This window comes from Pantherophis guttatus, chromosome 5, assembly GCF_059756535.1.
Source record: "Pantherophis guttatus breed Tessera chromosome 5, ASM5975653v1, whole genome shotgun sequence".
Classification (NCBI taxonomy): Eukaryota; Metazoa; Chordata; class Lepidosauria; order Squamata; family Colubridae; genus Pantherophis; species Pantherophis guttatus.
The window spans coordinates 51,732,113-51,753,731 of record NC_142067.1 but is presented as its reverse complement, the minus strand read 5'-3'; the positions used below and the strand labels follow the sequence as shown (position 1 = coordinate 51,753,731).

At 33.8% G+C, this 21,619-nt stretch overlaps 3 protein-coding genes across 3 annotated transcripts in view; 2 read left to right on the top strand and 1 right to left on the bottom strand.

Moving 5' to 3' along the window:
- Nucleotides 1-9,283, top strand: part of URB1 (URB1 ribosome biogenesis factor) — a 58,244-nt gene extending 48,961 nt beyond the window's left edge. The window contains exons 32-39 of the mRNA XM_034432564.3: nucleotides 1,052-1,163; nucleotides 1,880-1,986; nucleotides 2,566-2,709; nucleotides 3,734-3,843; nucleotides 4,345-4,539; nucleotides 5,289-5,530; nucleotides 6,343-6,915; nucleotides 8,262-9,283. Of these exons, the coding sequence (XP_034288455.2) occupies nucleotides 1,052-1,163; nucleotides 1,880-1,986; nucleotides 2,566-2,709; nucleotides 3,734-3,843; nucleotides 4,345-4,539; nucleotides 5,289-5,530; nucleotides 6,343-6,915; nucleotides 8,262-8,473 (1,695 nt within the window). The 3' untranslated portion in view covers nucleotides 8,474-9,283. The remainder of the gene's footprint in view (nucleotides 1-1,051; nucleotides 1,164-1,879; nucleotides 1,987-2,565; nucleotides 2,710-3,733; nucleotides 3,844-4,344; nucleotides 4,540-5,288; nucleotides 5,531-6,342; nucleotides 6,916-8,261) is intronic.
- A 428-nt stretch (nucleotides 9,284-9,711) lies between these two features.
- MRAP (melanocortin 2 receptor accessory protein) lies at nucleotides 9,712-12,909 on the bottom strand. Its single transcript, XM_034432807.3, has 3 exons — nucleotides 12,671-12,909; nucleotides 12,212-12,311; nucleotides 9,712-11,242 (listed from the first exon to the last, which is right to left on the bottom strand). The coding sequence occupies exons 1-3, from the start codon at nucleotides 12,867-12,869 to the stop codon at nucleotides 11,164-11,166; spliced, it is 378 nt and encodes a 125-aa protein (XP_034288698.2). The 5' UTR covers nucleotides 12,870-12,909; the 3' UTR covers nucleotides 9,712-11,163.
- Nucleotides 12,910-13,329: 420 nt separating this feature from the next.
- Nucleotides 13,330-20,225, top strand: MIS18A (MIS18 kinetochore protein A). The gene is made up of 5 exons (XM_034432691.3): nucleotides 13,330-13,954; nucleotides 15,537-15,603; nucleotides 17,949-18,071; nucleotides 18,693-18,786; nucleotides 19,199-20,225. The coding sequence occupies exons 1-5, from the start codon at nucleotides 13,759-13,761 to the stop codon at nucleotides 19,277-19,279; spliced, it is 561 nt and encodes a 186-aa protein (XP_034288582.1). The 5' UTR covers nucleotides 13,330-13,758; the 3' UTR covers nucleotides 19,280-20,225.
- Nucleotides 20,226-21,619: the final 1,394 nt, after the last annotated feature.

Below are 21,619 nucleotides of genomic sequence, written 5' to 3'. Positions count from 1 at the left end.
GGGAAAGAAAAAGGTGAAAATAAAAATGGGAAGGGAGAAAAAGAAAGAGAAAACCATATGATTGCAAAAAAACTGTAACAATTGAAATAACTAGTATTACAATAAATTGTAATGTTGAAATACTGTATGAACTGTATAAAAATGGGAAACTTTATGATTGTAAAATGAAATGAATAACAATTGGAATATTTGTATTGTTTTTTTCTTTTCTTTTTCTTTTAAGAAATATGAATAAGTTTAAATTGTAACAATTGAAATGGATAACAGCTAGAATAATTTTAAGTTAATTATTATAATGTGAAGAAAGTAGAAATGTTTAATTGTGATATACTAAAATGTTGGATTTGTATTTTCATGATATAAAATAAGCAGACTTATTATTATAAGAATTAAACTACTGTAACATTACATAATGAATCAAGGTGAGGATAGATATACAAATAAATGACAATGGGAAGGGGCAAAATATAGAATAGAAGGGAAAAACTGAATTTGATTAAGATTAAGATTAGAGGTGAGAATAAAGGTAATATTGGTTCTTAAAAAATAGATGAGAAATGAATATGGCAAAAAGGTAATATAGAAACTGTAAACTTAATTGAAATGGTCTTTTTAAAAAAATAGATGAAACTCAATTGAAATGACTAAACATTGTTTAAATTTGTGAGCCGGCCAGATACTCTGTTCAAAGAAAATACATTGTATGTTTGTATGTGTGTTTGTCTAAAAAATTTAAAAAACTTTATATATAAAAAAAAAGGTAAGTGAATCCAAGTTTGTATTAATATTCTTTATGCAATTTTTAAATTAGATTTAAACTACTAGTAATTTCTATTTTATTATGCATCCACGTTGATTTTGTATATTTAAATGCTGTGGCTTCAATGAGTGTGTTAATCTGGGATTAGGATAAATACCAATTTATTTGCAGTGGCTTTAAAGGAAACTAAATATTGTTCTATGAAAAATAGTTTTGTGAGTGCAATTAAAGGTTTCTAAATGGAATTTTAAAAAACATTTTTCCAGTTTTACTTTTTCTTTTTTTTTGTAGTTGCTGTACCTTATGGACGTTGTGCAAAATGGAATAAAACAACCAAACCTCAAATTTACTTTCCCTTTAACCCTGTATATAGCTAGAGTTGCCCAGCAAATACTGAAGCCAGGTACTATAGAACTTTGTAGAGTTATATAAGCTAAAGGGGAATAGAACAAGACACTTCTTCTGAAGTCTCACTCCTGATTTTACCTAGTCTGGTAACGCAAGATTTGAGAATTAAATGGCAAGCTCAGAGAGCAAACCACTACAAAAACAATGGAAATATTTGTAATTCACAAAATAATGGGGCAAATGGCCATTTTCCATTTGAGATATCTATGTGATTATGTCTCCATTGGAGAAAAGTTAATAGTAGAGGGGAAAATACAGTGAAGTTAGTTCTGTGTAAATATATGTACAACAAAACAAAATAAGAAAATGAAAATGATAGTTGATACCTGTTTTGTATTACAAATTTTAGATGTTTTATGCATGAAAAATATTTTTATTGTTGAGATAAGAATATAACATAAATATAGTTATATAATGTGCTTTGTAATTAATATGAAAATATGCAGTACTTTTTCATGAGCTGTGGCGGCGCAGTGGTTAGAATGTAGTATTGCAAGCTAATTCTGCTGACTGCCAACAATTCGATTCTCACCAGTTCAAGGTTGACTCTGCCTTCCATCCTTCTGAGATCTGTAAAATGAGGATCATCTGTTCTATGGGGACAATATGCTGACTCTGTAAACCGCTTTGAGAAGGCTGTAAAGCACTTGAAGCAGTATATAAGTCTCTGCTATTGCTATAATATTTAATTATGTCTTGTTGTTTTTACAGAGGAACATATGTACACAAGGTTGAACAGATTTCTTCTATCCCACCAGTATTTGGATTTGAGAAAAGTGCCAGGATTTTTTCACCTTTTCTATAGTTTTGATTCAGAGGTAAAGAGACTCATATGGACATTTTATGTCCAGCTATCTTTTTTTCACCTTCTTTTGCTCCATTGCTTAGCTATTACTAATCAATTACTTTCCTGCTGTTATGTTGCCATTTTAAACATGTTCTCCAGAAAGTCTCATCCTGAAAAACCTTCACAACTTTTGCATGCTTATTTGACATAAGAAAAATGTGTAATATTGTTTTATGTCCACATGCAACCAAAGGTAAACTTTCTGATAGAAAATAGATTTGATTTCACCATATATGCAGAATTATTATGAAAATCTTTGGGCATTATGGATTGCTAATATTCATTTAGTTGAATCTGCTGATTCAAAGAAAAATTGGATAAAATTAGTTGTAATTACTAACTTGTAAGCGGAAAAATACCTGCTAGTATATCTGGAATTTAATTGGTTCAACTGTGGTTTAAGGATTTCTTTTTCTTTTTTTTTCTTTTAGTCTCCTTTTTGAAGTACATCTGTTGCCTGGACTCAGCATTCTCTCTACATGAAAAAGAACTGTAATGTAATTTTGCTTGATCCCTTAATGATGCTTTATGCATTTTCTTTGTTTTCTAGCACAAAATGGAGCGTGAATGGGTTCTAGCTATTATTGGAGATGGTCTCAGAGATAAAAACTGCTATCAGCTGTATGATTATCAAAGAATTTTCCATGTCATTCTGTCCTTCTTCCATAGCCCATTGTGCGATGAAGCAACACAGGTAAAACTCTTCTAAAAATAAAATGGTTTTTATTTCATTCAGAGCAGGAATGGCATTTACACTTTTATCCCAAGATGTCAATCTGAGTCTGTCAGTGTAAATTGAACGCTTGCCTATACATTCTGTAATAAATGTAATATCTGAAGCAAAAAAATATAGAGACTTACTAAATGTTATTGCATTCAGTTGGATTTTTCAGTTTAAGAGAGATTTTAAACTCTGATGCAGAGGGTTGCCATTTCTGTGAAATGCTGTGGAAGATGGCAGAGAGAAGCCACCAGGAGAAAGAAGCAAGTTTGAAAGGTTACCGCCTTTCCACTCCTGTTTGGAATAGATCCCTTTGGAGCAAAAAACTACCTTAAGTAGAAGAATATAATTGAATGCAACTTCAAATTAGTCTGGATGAGAATATAGAATCTGCATGCTGACATTATTGCCATTTGCATTTTTTGATGTATGATGGGCAAATTGTGTATTCAGGTATAGAATTTGTACAACACAAAAATAGACCAGGAAACAGAAAAACTTCCAGAAAGCCTAATCTGACATGGATTTACCAATATGTTTGGGTACACACACACGCACACACACACATACATATTCTTCAATTGTTGTAGTCTGCCTGAGAATTCATTATCCCAGACTCTTGCATATCTATCTAGCTGCCCTATATTGGCTCCTCTCTTAGTTGGTATGATTACTCTCACAACTGAAATTCAATCTAGAAAATTTAATGAACACTGACAACTACAGCAACATCACTTTATTCTCCTCCCTAGGAAGTTTGATAGTATATGAACACAGATAATATGATAATTAGTATTTCTCCAAATACTCCAGCTCTTACAGTTAGGGTTGAATTGTAGCCACTATTACTAAATCATTAGATGCTATCCGGATCTATAACATGGTGCTAGAAAATTCCCTTTTATCATCTTCTTTTATTAATAGTATTGTTTTGTTTTGTTTTGTTTTGTTTTGTTTTGTTTTGTTTTGTTTTGTTTTGTTTTGCTTTGCTTTTCAGAATCAGATTCTGGAAATACTTCAAAATGCTGCCTACATCACTAAAGCTGCTTATGAACTAATAAGGGACCATAGCCTTTTAACCTGGCTGTTATCTGTTATTGAGAAGAGGTACACATTGCCTTTCATAGATGCATGTTTTCTTCTTCATATTTAGATTTTTTGATATAATTGAATAATAATCAGAAAAATGACATGTAAGTTTATTAAAAGCTTAAGAAGTACTTCAGGGTCAAATAAAAACTCAATTCAAAATATGCCACCTCTTTTAAAAATATCAGACTTCACTTAAAGCAAAATGACTTACTCAAAATTTTATTTGAATAAAATCTGAAGAATGTAATATTATCTGAAGACTGTAATATTGTATAATTGAAATTAGTATAAAAGTAACTCTGGTAACTAGTCTTGTATTATTCAGAATGCGACAATGCTTGGAAGTAACTTTTTAAAACCAAATTGTAAGGGCTAATATTAAATTTATATAAAAGAAATTGAATTCAGATGTTCCAACTATTTTGTCAGTTCCTAAAAATGTGAGCTTTTATAATGTAAAAACATATAGTAATAAAATTAAATGTTTCCTGAAATACTTGTCTTTTTTATATCTAGGTTTTTAGAAAACAAGTTGTTAATACGTATAATCTCCTTAATCAATACTCTCTGGAAAACTAATTTAGGAAATAAGCAAACTTCACTCAGTTCATCTAGCCAATTAAAAGAATTAAAAGAGAACCAGAAATTCCTTCCCATCCAGCTTATTAATGAATTTCTCCATGTTCTGCTCACACTTCTTAACCACATCAGGTAATTATTATCTATTTTTAAGGTATTGTATTGTTGTACTGCTTTGGCATATACTTTTCCTTTACAAAAAGAATTACTTATTCATTTTAAATAAGAGTAATATTTGTCATCATCATAATCTAGCCCAGTCTAGGCAGCCATTAATATTTTCTGCTGAAGTCAGGCCTGTCTTCCGTAATTCATGCTTTGTATCATTTGGAATTTCTATCTCACATTGCTACTGATTTAGGAGGCTTTTCTTAAGGTTGTTTCACACTAGTTTGGATCCTGTTAGCAGAACTGAATATAGAGGTATCGACTACATACGTTCTTTTGAGCCTTTGTTTTAGGTGGGCTTTTGACCTATCTAACCCCAAATTGCATTGGTTAACGATTTAATATTCCTAGATCCAATGGATCTTAATAACCCACGGCTTGGTCTTGGTAGGATTGAGTCAAAGTTGGTTGCCCCACATCCAGGGAGCAACAGATTCAGAAGCCATAAAATGTGATAAGTCATTGGCTCCAAGTCACATTTTATACTAATTTTCTTTAAGATTAATATATAGGTACAACATTTATGTCATATTTGTAATGTTTTTCAATAATGTATAAATTATTCATCAATTTCTTGTTTTGCTTCATTCAGGAATGAGATTAACCATTTGGTGCCTAACAAAATCAACACAGAGCAGTGAATTATATTGTGCAAAATGTGAGATGATATAAACATTTTGTCCTAATTTTGTCCCCTGTCTTCTGCTAAATAGAACCAACTTGGATCCTGTTGAGTTTATTCAGTTTTTCAATGTATTAAGTTCTGTATTGGAATACCGTACTCTGGTTATTGAAGCCTTCAGAGAAATGGGCAGATTCATTGTAAATGAACATATCCTTTCAAACAATGATGTGTTGATACTTTTGTACAAGTGGAGTATAATTAGCAAAGATATGGAACTTCAGGATGACCTGCATGTTGTTGCACAACAATATCAAATCAAAGAATTGCTTAGTAAGTATTCTCAAAGTACTTCAGAGAGTTGCCATGTAATATTAATGTCTAGATTCAGCAAATGCTGTAAAAACAGCCACTTATTCTGAGATCAAAATAGACTCCTGCATTTGTAATAACTCTCACAAAACAATATGTTGTTTGCCAGATGAGTTACACTAGAATATTGAATTCAGCAGGCATATATCTGAAAATATCTCCTTGATTCATGATGGCAAATTAATTTGAATATCTTCATGCTCAGCCTCACCGAAAGTCAGTATCAAATGGTTTTTATATAACACAAAGGCATTGGAAATAGGGACATCATCAGTTGTTTTGGTTTGTCAAAGATTACCTCAGGAAATGCAATCCCTAATGAAGGAGGAATGACTGAGGAAAAACTGTAAGGGAGTTAAAATACTATGAAAATATGTAGGGATACAGTGTATAAACAGCTTTATATTGTGTAATGTGAACACGTATCTGATTCTGTTTAGCTAAACTGCTACCGTTGATGTTAATTTTAAAGACGAGTATAAGCCTTTGATGCATTTGATAGAAATATTTTTGCTGCACAAAATGTGCTGTTCCAGAGATCTTGTTAGATATGAATTAACATTTGCTTTTAATAATTGAGGTGCCATAGTTAACTTGCTGGTATTTATTTAATATTAAATCTGCTACTTTTTGAGGTAATTAGCATACTCACTAGGAAATTAATCTGCATGACAACATCTGTCAATTCATCTCAGCCTTAGTACTGTTTAATTATTCAGTGATTGACCTTGTTTCATTGTTTATAAAAGGGGTTTTCCTTTTATCTACTTCAGGAAATACAGACAGGAACAAACCACGATTACATTCTCAAGCATCAAACCGACTAGCTCAGAGAAGGAGTAAAATTGAAATAGAGGCAGCTGCAATCTCTGTATGGAAAGAAGTTTATTTAAATGAATGTACAACTCTTCTGAGATCCATTTTTATCCACTGGGAACCTGTTTTACTGGAAACATCAGCAAAATCTCCAACAGAACAGAAAGGATATAGTAATCCAGATCTTGCCTGCAAGATTGCTTATTTAGTATTTAGATGGCTTGTGACAGCCTTCCTTGATAGCAACTTGAACATTCAGAATGCACTCCTGACTTTCTGGTGGTTTAAAAAATGTGGTTTTGGAAACAACATTATATTGGATTATATTCTTACAGACGGAACCCTGAAAAGGGCTATATTTAAGCTTTATAGTAGCATCTTTAGTGCCTCTGAAGTTGTGAAATTGAGTGAGCTCTCTATGGTTAATGGAATCATGCTCCATCTACTAGAATCTCAGGGCCTGACAGAAAATAATTTTCATGGAGCTGTGAAAAAATTCTGCCTCACTGAAGTGACAAAAGTGAACAAAGGTAACTTTTTTTTTACACAGAAAATACTGTCCTTTCCCTACATGTTGCCTTTGACATATGCTAAACTTCATGTCTATTAACTTATAGTTACGATTAGAAATCAAATTGAAAAAGGCTGTTCTGCTTCATGAAACCTTGGAATTTGCTATATATCATAATAGATTAACATTTCCAGAAGATGGGCTATGGTCAAGGGCAAATAATAGTTCAGAACATTGGGTTTTAGTATATAATTATCTGTAATATCCAAAAGGTGAATTGGACTTTCTTTGTTTTTCCTTGAAGACATTTCGCTTCTCATCCAAGAACTTCAAACCTGAAGAAGCTTCTTGGATAAGAAGCAAAATGTCTTCAAGGAAAACCAAAGGAAGTCCAGTTGTCTTTTGAAAAAGCACCTTTGGGACAACCACAACCTGGATGACTAAGAATCTCCATAGTTATTTTTAATATCATTTTAAAAAGTACAGTAATGTTTAACAGTTTGAGTCTTCAAGTACTGCAGTTTTTCTGCTATTTTTAAGTCAAGACAATACAATATTTCTAGTAGCTATTCAAATATTAATTTTGGGGGACTGAGGTTATAACTGGAGTGGGTGAGTTCTACTGGAAAATGAAATGTTCATGGTAGATCTTTTGAAGACTAAATTAAATCTATAAATCAGATACTCAAATACTAATAACTAGGAATATCTAAACTAGGCATGTCCAACCTGCCAGATACAGATAGCATGTAGCCCTGGACAGCTAGTAATGCACCCCCACAAGACCATAAAGTTTTATGTTTATTATGTGATTTATACACATTGACTATATTATACATTTTATGTGTGGCCCAAGAAAATTTCTGTTTCAGTGCAGCTCAGGCAAGCCAAAAGGTTGGATATCTAGTATCTAACCATTCTCAATGCAAGTCATTCCCAGTACAAAACAAACCAAAAAGTCTGTTTCAATCAGGGTAGAAGTATGCTGGGAGAAGCACATGAGAAGCCAAGACATCAATAGCTGAAAGGAGGAAAGCTGATGGGGACAGTTCTTGGGTGGCATGATGGCACATGTCATACTGGGACATCAACTGAGGCTGAGAAGGGAAGGTACTGGGAAAATTGAGGGGTAGACCAGAGGGATATGCTATGTTGGGATTTGCTAAGAGGTGAAGGGACAGAGGACAGCATATATAACTCCCTCATCTAAATTTTGCTTTGTATAAAACCAAAGTGTTATGGGTTTTGGCCTGCCATACCATGACAGAATTTCAATCATAGGATAGGTTCTTTCAAGTTTGAAATAAAGTTGTTTTCCCATGTTATGCATACCCCTTTTGTAATTATCATTTTCTTTTTCCTTAGCGGCAAGCATTTTCCTTACTTCAATTTATATTGGAGATATTTGGCTAGGAGCAAGGCAACCAGACATGTTTATGACACACATTAAACTAATATGTGGAGCAACCAATACTGAACGAAATGACAAAAAAAGGTTGGAATTTGAAGATTCGATGGTTTCTCTCTGCAAAGACATATACTCATTTTTAAGTCTTCATTGTCATATGCAGTCTTAAACTCAAAAATTTGTCAACTTTCCTATCTTGAAATTAAAAAATAAAATAAAAAGAACTATTGCGTACAATTCTACAGGAATTGTTTCAAAAACAGTGTCTATTTTCCTATTAAGAGTAGTACAATTGTATGTTATAATAGGCATGATTTCAAATAAACTTATATTTTTTCAGAATTTGGCAAAGCTGGTTTTAGATGCTATTTTTGTATATTGTGTTAAACTGCTGGAAAAAGTAATGAACAAAACATTGATTTGAAGTTAATAATTTTGCAGTATAGTAAACATGTTTACTGTTGTGTGAAATAAATATATCCATTAGAGTTGTGTATGCTTTGAAAATGGTTTTAGAAGTAATGTTTTGTTATATGTAGAAATAGAGACAGTCCCATTTTAAAGCAACTGTAGTTCTTTTCAGGCTTCTGTTTTAATAAATCACATTAAAAGGTGAAGTTGCTTTAATGGGGTTATCTTTTCAAAAACAGTATCTTTGTATCAAGTTCATCACACAGAAGCCTGAAAAAAAATATGACAAAGAATATTTTTCTGAATTATTTTTGAAGCATGCACATCCCTAGCATATATATATATATCCGCACTCCAAGGGAGTTTTTCCTTTTCTGAAGCTTCTGAAATGTTCATAAGAAGAATAACCAATGTTTGAAATAGTTTTCTTGAATCATATTACTGCATAATGATTTCATGTGTAAATACTGTAACTACTGTTGAGTATTTATTTCTTGTCAGAATACTATTCTATTTTAGAAAGCTTATAACTGGGTCCATATTGTGAAATAAAAACCTCAAAATAATACTTATGCAGAAATTGCTTCAGCTAAATGTGATTTCTCAACTATAAGAAGCCATTCGTTTAATTCAAAGGTACATAATGCACAGGCTTCATACAATCTCATATCTGGATCCAGAAACTGGCTGAAAGAAAACAAGACCACAGTAGTGTCAGGGTTTATACTTTCTTTTGTTTTGTCATGTTACCAGGCTAGTCTGTCATATTCATTTACAAGAAATTGTCTGCCACATTATTTTGCAAAAATGCTTAGCTATTTTCTGTAAGGGTGTAATGAAATCTGACTTTATTAGCTGTTATGAATTAATATGTTATATTTATTATATTTATTAACATATAATATTAATATTTTTGAGAAAAAAATAATAGAAGAAAAAAGGGGGCCAAAAACACACACCATGAAGTGAATCATAGGAATTTACAAGCAAATCAAATTGGCTAAAATGAAATTTATTAAGATAAACATTTTCAACATTAGATTTATATAATTGAGTATTCTACGTAGTTTGAAAAATTGCAAGTTATATTTAAAATCAAAATAATATATGAACAGCAGTAAAATCAATACATTATAAATCATAAAGTAATATAAATAACTATAATAATTTCTGTTCAAACAAATCACTGAAAATTAGAATATTATCACTTGAAATTTTAGATATGGTATAAACTCATATATGGTATTATAATCCTTAAATGGTTCCCAAGTTGAATTACATTCTGCGTCAGATTTACTTTTGAAAATATAAAAGTTATTTTGGACATAGAGTTATACTCCTACGGGTTAATTAGCCATTCTTCTGAGAAAGAATTCTGTGTACTTTCCTATCAGAAGTGTAAAGAGTTCTTGCAGCAATTAACATGTACAAAGCTGCTCCAGTGTACTTTGTGGGGATATAAGCTTTGATAATATTAAATTGGTTGGAAAGGAAACTAAGCTTTTATAAATTGTTTCAATCCATTAGAGAATGGTTTTCAACATGGTTGAGCTGTGCAACATTGCTACCAAATATGGAAAAATGATCCAACCCGATTATTAGATTTCCAGTAATTCTTAGAAAATGAATTATATCTGTCATTGTAAAACTTTGCCCAACATTATACAACACTATTGTATATTTTACATTACAGAAAAGAAAAAATATTTTTGATTTTTTTTTGTAGTAATGCTGCTTTCAATACATGATATATTCTATTCAGATAAAAGGATGTGCAACTTTAATGTTGCATATACATACATACACAGAAATCTTTGTTTTTTATAAAGTGAATAATTTATAATACAGAGCCACTGAATTTTGTTCCACTGAATCTCAGGCATAACTACTTTTTAATTAGTCTTAAGTAATGTTCAATCACAACTTATTTGCAATTAGGACAAAAGTCATTCTGCAGATTCAGCCAGGTTTTTTTTATATATAAAAATCATGTATTGTGTAAAAATAAAAGTAATGTAATATTTCTAGTACTAATTCAATAGAAATCTGGTTCTGGTTTGTTCAATTTCCTGAATGATTTGAAGCATGACTTTTAGCTTTTAATCTGTATATATAATGTTAAAATGTTGTTTTATCTATGTATAACTCATTTGATATTTTTTTTTATAAATTAAATTGTAGATTTCATATTTTCTGGTAAATCTATCCTTTTGTATTAGATACTACAATGATTGTTATATAATGAAAAAGCCAAAGTATTTTTTTAAAGAAGAAATACATGTTTTTTTACATTGGTATTCCTCCTAGCACATTATACTATATTATATGTAGTGGGCTTCATATTTCATTTGTGAGAAGGTTTTACACTGAATTGTCCATATGGTGACATGGTAATCTATTACTTGAACAGAGCCCTTCAATTTCTTCTCCTTGGTTATCTACAGATGTTCATACAGTGTCATTGTTAACAAGATTTTGATGAATAGTTTCTGAATAATTCCATGGAAACTTCTTTGATCCTCCAGTCCTGGGAACAAAATTGCTAAATTAAGTTTGATTATCTTTAAATTGTTATCAGGTAATATGTGAGATCAGTAATAACTGATAACCAAACGTTCATATAATAAATTTATTGGCTCAAATCATACTGAACTTTATAACAGTGAGAATTTCAACTAGCATGTTTTCAATGCTAAATCAGTTTTTAATAACAATACCTTTCTCTATAATAGTCCCAATAATGTTTATTTGGTCAGTGCCCAGTAATTCAATATTTATCTGTATGGAACTATTGCTCATTTTCTGAGAGGTTGTCAATATGAGATAGGTTATGAGATTGGCTGTCAGATCAATGTATTCAGCAAATTGATAAAACACTGCCTAAGATATACAGTATACATTCAAAGTACATATGTAGACATTCTTCCCATAAAAATTGATGCAATCTTTAAAATAAAGCAGCATTAAATTTGGCAGATCAGATTAGATCCAAATTTATTTCAATTTACTTTAATTAAAACTTTAATTAAAGTAAATTGAAATGAATAAATATGGATCTAACCTGCCAATTTTGTAGGAGGTAGGAGATTAGAAAATTTATAGGAATCTGATATGTTGCAATATTCAGTAGATACCCTTCAATATCTTTTCTTGAGATTCAACAAATTTCTTTGGTTATTGGCCACATTCCAATACTAAATGCAACATGTGATAAATTACATAAATTGCTTGGATTTATTTATTTGTATTTTTAAGTACTCTAACCATCACAAGGACTTTACCATCTTTAAGGTGTTGAAAAGTATTCTCAAAAAACTGAACTGCAAATAATTAAGAACTCTCCTATGTTTAGTTTATTATATACTTTTAAATTCAGTAATTTATTAAACATATGTAAGAGTTAAAGTCAGTCTTTTCAGTATATACCAATTTTTCTAGAGCTGTACAAACTTTATAACTAAAAAATCATTTGTAGAATAAAAGATATTTCACTCACTTCATGGATGTTGTACCAGATCGAGATATGTAGAACAAAATAAAGAAGAGAAATGCCACAAAAGAAACAAGTCCAATCCAAAAGCCTATGATAATTGAATCTGTTGAAAAATAAATTAAACTCTTCAAATGAATATGAAAATCAGCATATTTATATACAAGTAATTCATATGTCCTTTATTCTGTTTAATTAGTCAAGAGGAGATTTTAAATTGAATACATTTTATTTAAAAAGAATAAAACATGCTTAGGATCTATTTCCTTGTATTCTAGATGTAACACTGGCCATCAAAAACCTGCCTCCATGAAGACAAGGAAGATTAAATTTATCTCCACCCATAGAATTTAAGGTTTCCCTGGTTCTCCTATCCTATCTAAAATATATCTGAAAGACTTACCCTTTCAGTTAAGGGGAATAAAATATTTATTTCTGCCTAGTGGAGAGAACAGCAGTACTTACATCTGTTGGCTTTCAGCTTACTTGCGTCAACTGGAGATAGATCAAAGTAATCAAAGTAATATTCATAGTGCACAGTATAATTTGTTGAATTGGTCATTTCAGTAGTATAACCAAGGTAGCATTGGACTCTTAATAGATCCAGCACAAAACTACAGTGTTCCCATAAAGCCGAGCTGTAATTGTGCAAATAAATTTTCATTTGACATCCTTATATAGGTTGAGATACCAGAACTATTCAGGCTGACCTTCATTTCTGCTGTTACAGCTGCCAAATGTTAAAATGACACTGAATGTCTCTTGCTTGAAGTACCAGCCATGGCCCACTGTGTTATTGTTTGTACTATAATCTAATGCCAACAGTAAACAAAATATTTTGCATCCACATCGTTAAACAACTGTTTAAATTCATTTTAGAGTATCAGATGCTGCTTGTCAAGTGCATGCCTCCCAACAAGTTTGACAGAAATTTGACAAGGACAAGGATTACAGAATAGATTGTTAAAAACTTCATTTTGGGGTAGGGTTTGCCTGATTTAGCTACCTGCAGTATTAAACGTTTGAGGGGGCAGCATTTGTTGGCCCAGCAGGCTCCCCACGACTATCTGTAACACAAGTTTAGGCTTTACCACCAGTTTATTTTGCTTTTTATACATTTACGCAGTCTTTTTGTTTTAAGGGCAGGGCTGTATTATAGAATAGTACAGTCTAATGCTAGCCACGATTCAGAAGTAAACGAAGCCGGCGTCCACATTTCTCGCTCTTCAGACGAAACACGCTCAGTCTAGCAATCTCGGCTCTTAAGCCATTGCGCTCAAAGCGCTTCCACGGCAAGTCTATCAACGGAGGTCTTTCCGTCTTGAGGGAGACCGTGAGCTACTGCGCATGCGCACAAATCCTACCACCACCACCACCACCACCACCTCCCCCCCCCGCCCCGCCTTCCTTGCTTCGCGACTACTTCTGCCTCCTCTCCTCGGGAAAGAAAACGAAACAACCCTGTTGACGTGCTAGAGAGGGGCCGCCCGTTATTTCCGGTATTGAGACAAGGGAGGAAGCGAAGTTCGGCGCGAGTGGCTTGGGGAAAAAAAATGGCGACATTCCAGTTTGAAGAAAGCGCTCTGTCGGCGGTAACATTCTCTGACAATCTAGGGTCCAGTAACGAGGAAGGGCCGAGTGCAGAGGACCTGCCTATGGTGTTCCTGTGCGCCGGATGTAAACGGCCTGTAGGAGACACGCTCAACTGGGAGACTAACGACGAGGAGACCAATTGCATCCTGCTCAAGAGTCAGTGCAAAAAACAAAAACAAAAAACGCGCGCGGCTGCCTAGCAACGCTGCGCGTTCTTGGTCGAAATTCTTTTCCCGCGCGTGCGCGAGAGCCCCGTTCCATTCCTCGATGCGCGCAACGGCCTTGCCAGCCGTCGAGGCGCCGGCAAAAGAATTTCCGCCCTTGGCGTCTTGCCTTGCTCGTTCTCGGGTTGCGGTTCTGGGTTAACAAGTAACGTAGTATAGGTAATCCTCGACTTCCAACAGTTCATTTACGTGACCGTTCTGAAGAAAGTTATTTATGACCATTTTGCACACTTAACAACCTTTGTAAACCTCTCCAGGATCATGTGCCCAAAATTCAGACGCTTGGCAAGTGGTTCATATTTATGACCGTTGCTGTGTCCTAAGGTCATGTGATCACCTTTTGCAATCTTCTGACAAGCAAAGTCGATGGGGAAGCCAGATTCACTTAACACAACCTTGTTACTAACCATACTGCAGTGATTCACTTAACAATTGTGGCAAGAAAGGTCATAAAATGGGGCAAAACTCAACTTAACAAATGTCTCATTTAACAACAGAAATTGTGTGCTCACTTGTGGTCGTAAGTCGAGGAGTACCTGAAGTCATTGTCAGCAGTGATATCTTCTAGGCCAGACTCTTCTCCCTTTCTTAGATTTGACTGCAAGATTATTTAGGGTTTATTTTTTTCTAAGAACCTGATAATGTTGGTCAAAATCCCAAACCCAAGAGAAATTGTAGTTTGTCACTGCTGCTGTTGAATTGGTGATCTTCAACAAATTTCATGATCAACAAAGCTGGTTTATCTGTTGCATATGCTGTTGAACTGCATTGTATTGGGTTTTTTTTACTCATCTTTAGTTTTTTGTTACATATTCATTTGATAACAAAGGAGAATATTTGTAGCTCAGGATTGAAATGAAGGGTTCTTGGTGCTTGTTTTCTTGCAGACGTTTCATTACTCTAACTAGGTAACATCATCAGTGCTAGATGTTGCCTAGTTAGGGTAATGAAACCTCTGCATAATGAAAACAAGCTCAGAGAGCACCAAGGACCCCTCATATTCATTTGAATCAGTGGTGGGTTTCAAAAACTTTTACTGCTGGTTCTGTGGGCGTGACATGGTTTGGTGGTCATGGCTTGGTGGGCGTGGCAGGGGAAGGATACTGTAAAATCTCCATTCCCACCCCACTCCAGGGGAAGGATACTGTAAAATCTCCATTTCCTCTTGATCAGCTGGGACTTGGGAGGCAGAGAATAGATGGGGGCGGGGCCAGTCAGAATTTTTACTATCAGTTCTCCGAACTACTCAAAATTTCTGCTACCGGTTCTCCAGAACTGGTCAGAACCTGCTGAAACCCACCTCTGATTTGAATGGTGGTTTTTATGCCCCCTACTCCGAATGGAATATAAGTGTTTAATTGTCAAAAGGAAAGCTTTGTTAACTTTTCCTGGCCCGAAAACTATCATACAATCTTGACATTGCTTTCTGTGTTCTTTGGTTTATTAAAGTGGTCTGTCTTTTTATGAGAACATTTTGTTTTTGCTTGCTTTGATATGTATCTTTCACATTTCAGGTGTTACACTCAATGTCTCAATAGACAAAGAGCAAAAACTCTCAAGCCAGGCAGGTGAAACTGGCTGGTAAGTTATGATAAGAACTTCAGAATGAAAGTTATTTATTTTATTATTTTTTTATTTTATTTTATTTTATTTTATTATTTAATGTTATGTTATTTTATGTTATTTTATTTTATTTTATTTTATTATTTATTTTATTTTATTATTTTATTTTATTATTTTATTTTATTTTATTTTATTTTATTATTTTTTTTATTTTATTTTATTTTATTTTATTTTATTATTTTATTTTATTTATTTTATTTTATTATTTTATTTTATTTTATTTTATTTTATTTTATTATTTTATTTTATTTTATGTTATTTTATGTTATTTTATTTTATTTTATTATTTTATTTTATTTTATTTTATTTTATTTTATTTTATTTTATTTTATTTTATTTTATTTCTATACCGGCGTTCTTCTGCGGGACTCAGGGCGGTGTACAGCCAGGATAAAACATAGCATATAAAATTTGAAAACATTTTAAAAAACAATTAAATAATTTTGGCCCGGATTTAAAACAACCCAATTAAAACCTAATTCAATTAAAAACTGAGAGGATGGGATCAAGCCAGCCCAGCTAGATGGAATAAGTGTGTTTTCAGGGCCCGATGAAAAGTCCAGAGGTCTGATATCGTGCGTATCTCAGGGGCAGGTCATTCCAGAGGGCAGGTGCTGCCACAGAGAAGGCTCTCCCCCTGGGGGTCACCAACCGGCACTGTCTGGCCGACGGCACCCTGGGGAGGCCCTCTCTGTGCGAGCAAACCGGTCGGTGGGAGGCTATTGGCGGCCGAAGGCAGTCTCGCAAATACCCCGGCCCTAAGCCATGGAGCGCTTTAAAGGTGGTCACCAACACCTTGAAGCGCACCCGGAAGACCACAGGAAGCCAGTGCAGCTCGCGCAGGAGAGGTGTTATATGTGAGCGCCCCGTCGCTCCCATAATCCCCCGCGCAGCCGCATTCTGGACCAACTGCAGCCTCCGGGTGCACCCCAAGGGGAGCCCCATGTAGAGAGCATTGCAGTAGTCCAGGCGGGAGGTGACGAGTGCTTGAGTGACTGTGCGTAGGAGTCCCGATTCAGAAAGGGACGCAACTGGCGTATCAGGCGAACCTGATAAAAAGCCCCCCTGGCCACGGCCGTCATATGCTCTTCTAAAGACAGCCGTGCATCCAGGAGGACGCCTAAGTTGCGAGCCCTCTCCGTGGGGGCCAGTGATTTGCCCCCAATAGCTAGCAATGCCACCAGCTGGCTATATCGGGACGCCAGAAGCCACAGCCACTCGGTCTTGGAAGGATTGAGTTGGAGCCTGTTTTTCCCCATCCAGACCTGCACAGCCTCCAGGCACTGGGACATCACTTCAAGGGCATCGTTGGGGTGGCCTGGGGTGGAGATGTACAGCTGAGGTCGTCAGCGTACTGATGGAACTCCACCCCAAAGCCACGGATGATCTCACCCAGTGGCTTTACATAAATGTTGAACAAAAGGGGCGAGAGGACCGACCCTTGTGGCACCCCACAAACAAGGCGCCTCAGGGTTGACCGCTGCCCCCCGTCAACACGGATTGCGACTGGTCAGAGAGGTAGGGGAGAACCACCGCAGAACGGTGCCCCCCACCCCCAGCCCCTTCAACCGGTGCAACATGATACCATGGTCGATGGTATCAAAAGCCGCTGAGAGATCTAACAGGACCAGGATAGAGGAACAACCCCTATCCCGAGCCCTCCAGAGATCATCTACCAACGCGACCAATGCCGTTGCCCAAGCCATGCCCAGGTTCCGGCCTGGGCACAGCACGAAAGTTATAATTGACCTGTAGCAGAACTTCATGTTGCTGTACCTGATTACTTTTGATCAAAGCTTTTTTTTTTGTTTGAAATGCCCATGTAGTTTAATAGTAACCATATTTAGATGCCCTACTCTTTATTTGAACCCAGCAAATTAATATTATAGTAATATTTGTGTTAAACCATTCAATATCATAATATAGTACATTGTTTTTCATTTTTGAACATTTTATCAGACCAAGTGTAAAATCAAAAGGCAAGAGGAAGGAAAATGGATGAAGAAACCCTGAATGTGTCAATAGTGGGTTTCAAATCCCAGCGCTACTGGTTTGCTATCGGTAGCGTGTAGGTACACTTGCTCGCTTCTGCGCATGATGGTGGGCGGAGCCTCCCACCGCTGCCACTACCGGTTCACCCGAACTGGGGCGAACCGGGAACAACCCACCACTGGAATGTGTGGATAAAATCTGTAGAGATTGTATCTGTTTCTCCAGGAATTTTCAGTATTATTTGTTTCATTTGCAGAAAATTCTAAATTATAGCATGTAATTAAAAATAAATCTGATGTTTTGCTTTACAGTATTCTTGAAACCTTATTTTGCTCTGGCTGCAAGATGAAACTTGGAAATATTTATAGGTGTACCCCAAAACATCTTGACTATAAACGAGATTTGTTTTGCTTAAACATAGACTCCCTAGAGAGGTAAGCAAACCTTTCACATTTTCCTTATAATCTCTTAAATAGAATTGGTTACTTTGGGGATTTAACTTTTTCAATTACAGATTTTTTTTTCAAAGGCAAATGGAATGTTTCAAGTCTAATGGAATATTATTTATTACCGGTATTTGTTGCTTTAAATTTATAGAGCATCATTCTTTGTGCTATTGCTTTGTGGAACAAGAAAACTACATCAGAAATGGCCCACTTTTTTCCCAAGTATTGAGTTTCTATTCATTTCTCCTTTCCCCCTCAAACATTATATCCATCTCTTTATGAAAAAAGTCTATGAAATAGATATAAGTTCCAGAGATATTATCACATATTTATATTAGTGCGTCAAAATTGTTGACATTGTGTATATTGTTTACTTAGAATTCTGGTGTTTGCATAATTCTAATCACAATGGTTTTTCTTTTTTAAAGTTTTTGGTTCTAAACCTCATTGGGATAAAATAGAATCATCTGCAAATGAAAAAGAATGAGTTTATTAGCACCTTTTCTAACTAACTAATGTCATTAAAACACAGATCACAGAATCTTACGCCATTTAATAAAATTGTAATAAATGATTGTTATGTTGCTTATAACTGTACAAATGTCTAAGTTATACCCTAGGGTCATCAGAACAAAAAGCTAACATTGATGAGGAACCTCTCACACTTGAAAGTCGAGCTAGTTTAGAAGAATCATTAGGAAAGGTAAAATAATTATTTGGTATTTATATGTTGCCTTCTATACTTATTTATTTAGCTTTATTATGATGAATTCTTAAATCTTTTGTTTATACACAAGTAAAATCATTCAATAACAGCTAAGGGAAAATTTGGGTAGAAAAGAAATAAATTTCTTTGTTCTTTGCTGTGTGCTTCTGTGTGAAAATAAAGTTGTTTTTCTGATTAAACACATTAACACTACATGCAACTGTTCATGCAACTGCTTATGCTCTTTGCATAATGCTTGTTTGAGACCAATGTATCATGCAGTTCCAAATCCCTATTTATATCAATTATAAGATATGAAAGGTGTATCCACTATGAATTCTCTGATTGTACTGATGAAGTAGGAGAAAAGTGGTATTTTAAATTGATTTTTTAAAACTTTATTTTACAGGCAGAAAGAATACTGAAAGCATTAGAACAACGATTATCTGCAGTAGAATCAAGTTTTGCAATTCTTCACAATATTGGCTGAAAAATATTGCTGACATTAATATTTATAATATTAATAAAATCTTTGTATTTACTGTTGTAAAATTGTTGGATTACTGCAAGAGTCTAGTGCAAATTATAAAAGTCTACCCAGTCTTCTGATTAAGAATACAGACACTTTAGAAACAAAAACAAAATTTCTGGAGTTGAAGAAATCTTGTAAATACACCCACGTGGGTCCTTTTACAATATTTTTAAATCTTAAACATTCTAATTAATTGAAATTCCAATAATTTGTCTGTATTTTTGTGATTTTTGTTGTGTTGTGTACTACGTACAATTTCTTACTTTGGTTGGCAGTTTAGATTGGAATGTAGTTAATCCACTTTTTGTGGAAAAGATTATTGCTTTGGATACCTAATTGTTTACAGGGCATTACAGTTGAAGCTTTTATTGTAGCAGCCAGTTAATTGTCTGCTAGTTTAAGATATTGATACAGTATATGTAATATACTGGCAGGGGCTATATACATACATATTTCTTAATTTGTGTTATTCCAATGATTTTTTCTACTGTACTTTGAAATATTCAAATATAAATAACTGTTCTAGAAAATTCGAACAATATGGCAAGAAATTCTTAACCAAAAATGAAGCATAGAAATAAATTGACTATACTAGTTATTTTACAAAATAAAGTGGTAAAAGTTATATAATATAAATCTTTGTCACTGTATTTTAGAATAATTGTTTTCTAATATCAGGAATGTTGTTTAAAAATCAAAATACTTGAATACAGTGATATATATGTTTCAGTACAAATAAAAATTTATAGTTAAACTGCAATTTAAAATTCAGTTTTCTTGTAAGTCTTTATGCTTATTTATTACTTTATTCTGTAATGAAGAATAGAATAGAAGCTACATGTAGTTTGCCATACTGAAATGTCTTTTATGTTCCAAATAAATCTAGGTGGGATTAGTCATCACAGATTTCTCATTATGTTGTAGCACATTTTGTTCATCTAAATAGAACACATCATGCTGGTTTATTCTTATTTTTTTTCTTCTTTAAAAATGGAAAAAGTAGCTACTATTCATCAAGCTATAATTTGATATGTAAAGTATGTATGTGTGCTTGTATATTGCATATAGACATTCAAATATCAGTTCTTATTTCTATTCGTTTAAATAGAATGGGGTATGTTGAATAAAACAATCTGTATTGACATGAGGTTTTACACTGCTGCTTCAGTGCAAAGACTTAAGTGGCTAACCATTGCTAATTAGGTTTAAAACCATGGAATATCATACAGTAGTAACAAACCACTTAATACTTCCAGAACAGATAAATTTACATAAATTTATCTCCAAAATCTATAGAAAAACTAAGATTTAACTGCTCTTCGAAATATTGGCAGAGATGAAGCTCTTCTTCATACAAGCATTTTCTTCCAGATCTGAATCAGAAACAAAAATGCATTATGCTGGTGTCTTTATTGAAAAACGTAAAATTATAACTGGGCTAACATCCCTGATCTTATTTGTTATTAGAGGTAGCCTAACCATGTCTCTGGGAACAATACAAAGGGATATCTTATAAAATCAATTACATTTTTTAAAGGCAGCAAAAGCTTGGTACCTTATAAGCCTGTTACTAGGAGGAGTTTGGAATTTTCAGCATGCTTCCCATTGTTACTGTTCTATCTGTTAAATTAGAAGTGCAGTCTTATTACTTCATTGGAATAAGCCTGATTGCACTGAGTAAATTATAATAATTAGTGCACCAAATCATTTTATAAATCTAATGATTGGAATATATCAGTTCAGTTTAAAAATAGATCTAGAAATGCATTTTTAAGTATGTTAATATAAATTCCAAGATGTGGGCAGAAATCGTCAAGGGTAACCATGCATGAATTTTAATTGTTTTCATGGATTAAAAGTAGACTTTTAGAGCATGGCTGATTTTAGTTTCTTTTTTCCCCTTGCAGCCCAAAGATTAATTATAAATTTGTGCCAAGTGTTAGGATGTACTTTACTTGTACTGACTGATGAAGGCTTTTTAAAATTTACACAGAAGTGATAATATCCCATGGAGAGAATATTTTTGTTTTTTATCCCTAATGTATGATAATAACAGCCATGTTAGTTTTGAAAGGTTGTAAAAGAATTTGCTGTTTAAACAGCAATCATTGTAAAAGGTTTCTTAAGAAGACATTGGGGTGCATTCAGATGTCCCGCACAGGTAAATAGATGACAGAATAATTGCAGCAGCTATTCTGATAGAATTGGATTGACATTTTATTAGGAAGTCATTTTGCTGCATGCTATCCAAGCAGGATAGCATGTCCAGGCTTTGGCCTCCTTAAAGGAATATTGTTA

Bases quoted from the DNA above. Each gene is read 5' to 3' on its own strand.
- MRAP (XM_034432807.3), bottom strand. From the start codon at position 12,869: ATGAAAATTTATTTGCACAATTACAGCTCGGCTTTATGGGAACACTGT. The intron at 12,312-12,670 runs GTAAGTACTGCT...ATTTTTCAACAG, and splicing joins TAAGCTGAAAGCCAACAGAT to ATTCAATTATCATAGGCTTT. The intron at 11,243-12,211 runs GTGAGTGAAATA...TTTTGTTCCCAG, and splicing joins TCTGGTACAACATCCATGAA to GACTGGAGGATCAAAGAAGT.
- MIS18A (XM_034432691.3), top strand. From the start codon at position 13,759: ATGGCGACATTCCAGTTTGAAGAAAGCGCTCTGTCGGCGGTAACATTC. The intron at 13,955-15,536 runs GTCAGTGCAAAA...TTCACATTTCAG, and splicing joins CAATTGCATCCTGCTCAAGA to GTGTTACACTCAATGTCTCA. The intron at 15,604-17,948 runs GTAAGTTATGAT...TTTGCTTTACAG, and splicing joins CAGGCAGGTGAAACTGGCTG to TATTCTTGAAACCTTATTTT.